Source organism: Sorex araneus, chromosome 9, assembly GCF_027595985.1.
Source record: "Sorex araneus isolate mSorAra2 chromosome 9, mSorAra2.pri, whole genome shotgun sequence".
NCBI lineage: Eukaryota > Metazoa > Chordata > Mammalia > Eulipotyphla > Soricidae > Sorex > Sorex araneus.
In genome coordinates, this window is record NC_073310.1 from 21,442,683 (window position 1) to 21,446,773 (window position 4,091).

At 40.0% G+C, this 4,091-nt stretch overlaps 1 gene segment (V, D, J or C); it reads left to right on the top strand.

The window, feature by feature from the left end:
- Positions 1-2,646: 2,646 nt before the first annotated feature.
- Positions 2,647-3,176, top strand: LOC129407059 (immunoglobulin lambda variable 5-37-like). The segment is given in 2 exon segments: positions 2,647-2,702; positions 2,810-3,176. Coding segments are annotated over 2 exon segments (423 nt in total).
- The last annotated feature ends 915 nt before the right edge of the window (positions 3,177-4,091 follow it).

Here is a 4,091-nt window from a genome sequence, read left to right on the forward strand (position 1 = left end):
CAATATTCAACACCAATCCCACCACCATTACACCTTCCCATCACCATGTTTTCGAATTTTCCCACCACCACTCAGGCCTGCCCCACAGGCAAATGCAAGATAATTTATTTTGTATTATTTGTTATGAGTAGTATCAATATCTATAAGATCCTATCTCACAGTATTTCTACAAAAGAGTTAAAAAAGAAGAATAATATGAGATGATGCATGGTCACCGTTTCCCAGAACTCTAAAACTTTAAATAAATGGGGTCCGGAGACATTCTGCAGTGAGCTGCTGGGTTCAGAGATTCATTTGTGAGTCTCTGGATCAGGGCCATTTATGAGCTTAAATGGCACCCAGAGGCAGTTTGTGGGTGTGACAGTCAGGACCCTTAAAGGGCAGGCAGATGGGAAAGGGTAGGCCAGTTCCCACCTCTTGAGGGCTGGAGTTTTCAGTTACTGGTCCCACATACCTGGGTTTTTCAGCAGATTTATTCTCTTGTGTGTGGGGGGGCCAAGCCAGGACAAGCCTATGAATATCTACCACAAGAGTGACAGGGATTGGGTTCTGGAGGTTTGCAGCTGCAGGGCTTCCTTTGGGGCAGGCGGAGAGAGGATGCCTGCTCCAGGCTCCGTAGTGAAATCAGCCTGGTGCAAAGTGTGGAAACAAATATGCCAAGAGCAGTTTGTGGACATGACAGCCAGGATCCTGGAAGGGTGGGGAGATGGGAATTAATTTTTTTTAACTAGCCTAAATCTATTAATTAATTAATTTTTATTTATTTATTTTTGTTATTTATTTTATTGAATCACCATGTGGAAAGTTACAAAGTTCTCAGGTTTATATCTCATTTATACAATACTCAAACACCCATCCCTTTACCAGTGCCCATATTCCACCACCAAAAACCCCAGTATACCTCCCACCCCCCGCCCCCCACCCCCACCTGCGTAAGTGATAAATTTCACTTCATTTTCTGTTTACCTTGATTACATTCCATATTTCAACACAAAACTCACTATTGTTGTTGGAGTTTCCCCCCAAAAAAGACAGCCCTACTGCCAAGGAAGCATTTGATAATTAGTTTTCCATTACTGAGAATGAAGAGATACGAAATCCCGCTGTTCCAAGTACATAACTCTTTTTTTTTCTCCTTCCCTCGGCCCCAAGTTTGTGCCTGCTTAATAGTCCTCATAATATGGCGGGGGGGCAGGGGGGGAAACTTGAGAAAGAAGGATATTTCCCCTCCTCGGCAGGCGTGGGGCTATGGCTTAGTTCAGTCTAGAGACATGAAACTAGCCTACATTTAATGGCTCTTTATAACATATAAAATTCATGCAGCTGGCCAAAGGAACAAATGCAAAAAAGAAGCACATTTCCATTCATACATTACCAAATTATACCATTCCCATCACTTATTTTATGCTATTTTCTAATACTTTCATAATAATGTGAAATAATAATGAAAATTAAGCTCATCTTTGTCTCGGCCATATCATGAAGTCTATCTATAGTATATGCATGAGTTTGTGTAATATGTGTGTGTGAGAGAGAGACAGAGAGAGAAGGAGAGCTAAGTCATAATCTCATGTGTAAATTTCTATTTTGGCCTTTCAGAATTTATTTGAATTTGATCATGAGTCAACTGTGAGAAATAATTTTATTCAAGTATTAATATGATATATCACTTTAAGATATGTAAACAAGGGTCAAACATGTGTCATTGCAATGAATGCTAATTTGTCCTTTTAACCAATTTGTAAATCTTTCACTAGAATTTTAAAAAATATATTCATAACAGTTATATTAAAATATAACTTTTGCATAATTTTCTTAATTGAATAAATACTAGTAAGCTATATTTACCACTATTATAACTATATCACAAGAATTAGAATATTTTCCTTTTATGAAATGTATGTAGACTGCGCCATAGTAATAGAGCATTTGCCCTGCACATAAACACCCAGGAACTTCAAATAGTCCCAGGGTGATTCCTGAGTTCAGATCGTGGAGCAAACATTGAACACTGCCAGATGTGGGCCCAAATAGTAGATGAAGAAAATTTATGTGATGTGAAAAAAATTTTAAATTTAACATCTTGAAATTTTCTGAGAAAGTATCGAATTGTAAGCCATTCTATGGAATGCCTACATAATAACTTTTCATAGGTTGTGAAAAAAACTAATATTTTATTTGTTTTATTTCAAATGCAGCCAATTTTGTATTTTTCTAGATGAATATGCATTTCACTAACTCAATAATACAAAAAATCAGGGTTTTTTTTCTATTCTTTTCAAGTATAGCCAATAGAGGGAGCTGTGGAACTCCCTTCCTTTTTAGCACAGCTGCTAAGTGAGGGCCATTAACTCAGAGAAACCAGTCCTGGGGTGTGGGCCTGTGAACAATGAGTGGGATTCAGCTCTTGTGTACTCTGGGCTAGGACCTGTGTGTGTTCTCTGCAGGTGCTTCCTGCCAAAACACCCCTCAAAACTCTGTCCATTCTGTCTGGAGTATGAGCTGAGCCCCACCAACATGAACAGCAGGAGATGGGCAGTTATTAGATTTAACTGATTTGCATGGACAGCCCCTCCTCTGGCAGAGGGAGAAAAGTAGGTGTGGGGCAGCCAGTGCCCACTGTGGGATCAGAGGGTGGTGTGCACCATGGCCTGGACTGCTCTCCTGCTCACGCTCCTCTTTCACTGCACAGGTATGGTTAGGACTCAAGAGGCTGCCTGGTAGAACTTCCTCCTTGTTCATAGTATTGATGAGTTTAACCTGATTCTTGCCTGAAGATAATACAAGTCTTTCTTCGCAGGGTCCCTCTCCAGCCTGTGCTGACTCAGGAGCCCTCGGTCTCTGCATCTCCTGGAACAGCAGCCAGACTCACCTGCACCCTGAGCAGTGGTTTCAGTGTTGGCAGCTATGCAGTACGCTGGTACCAGCAGAAGACTGGCAACTCTCCTAGGTTTCTGCTGTATTACTACACAAGTACACAGTTGGGATCTGGAGTTTCCAATCGCTTCTCTGGATCCAAAGACACCTCAGCCAATGCGGGACTCTTGCACATCTCTGGGCTGCAGCCTGAGGATGAGGCTGACTATTACTGTATGATTTATGACAGTGGTACTAATCACAGTGACACAGGCATAAGAGGAAGTGGTACAAAAACTTTCATCTGTTTTGAAACTTAAATAATGACCCTCTTCCAAAATAAAGCTACTTTAGCATATAGCAATTTTATTTGGAAGTAATTTTTCTTTCATAATGACCTATCCAGCATTTTCTTATGCAATGTAGTTGGATTTAAAACTTCTAATGAACTTTCAATAACAATAAGAAACTCATGCAGAGGTCAAAATTTTACTCAGCTAATTAAATTTTAAAAGCCACTCACATCCCACCTCCATAACTGTGTAAGTTCCTCATCTACTGGACTTATTCCAGAGACTCAAACAAATCTCTAAAGAACTCACCTAGCCACACACACACAAAAGTCTCAAAAACCCATTCCTTACTGAGAGCTCCGGGAGGGGGATGGGTGGGCCAGCTCTTGCCAAACAAAACCCTTGCAGTCACTCCCCTAAAACCACATTCCAGTTAAAAATTGAACTCCAACCGGACAGCCCAGTTAAGAGCTCTTGAGTTTCTAGAGCATGCAGCAGCAAAGGCATGTCCATTACCTACATCACTGATATGCCAGTAGTAGATGGATGGCATGTAAAGTAGAAACCAACCGATCTCCGCTAACAAAAACATTAACAATGGAGGTTAACTTCCAGCAACAGCTAGTAAAAGCCTCACACAAGGATTTCATGTCTCGTGCTGAGATACAATTTTCACAAATATTGTTATGCAGAAATATAATTTTTTAAATCTTGAAGGTAGAAAGGATAGGTTTTTATTGTGCCTCTTTTTCAGAATTTTAAGTTTTCCTCTTTTTTTTTAATTAGTGAATCATTGTGAGGTACGGTTACATACTTATAAACTTTCGTGCTTGCATTTCAGTCATACAGTGATTGAGTACCCATCCCTCCGCCAGTGCCCTTTATAGAAATATTTTTTATCATTCTGTTAGGGATAAAAGACTTTATAAAGTAAATTATTGT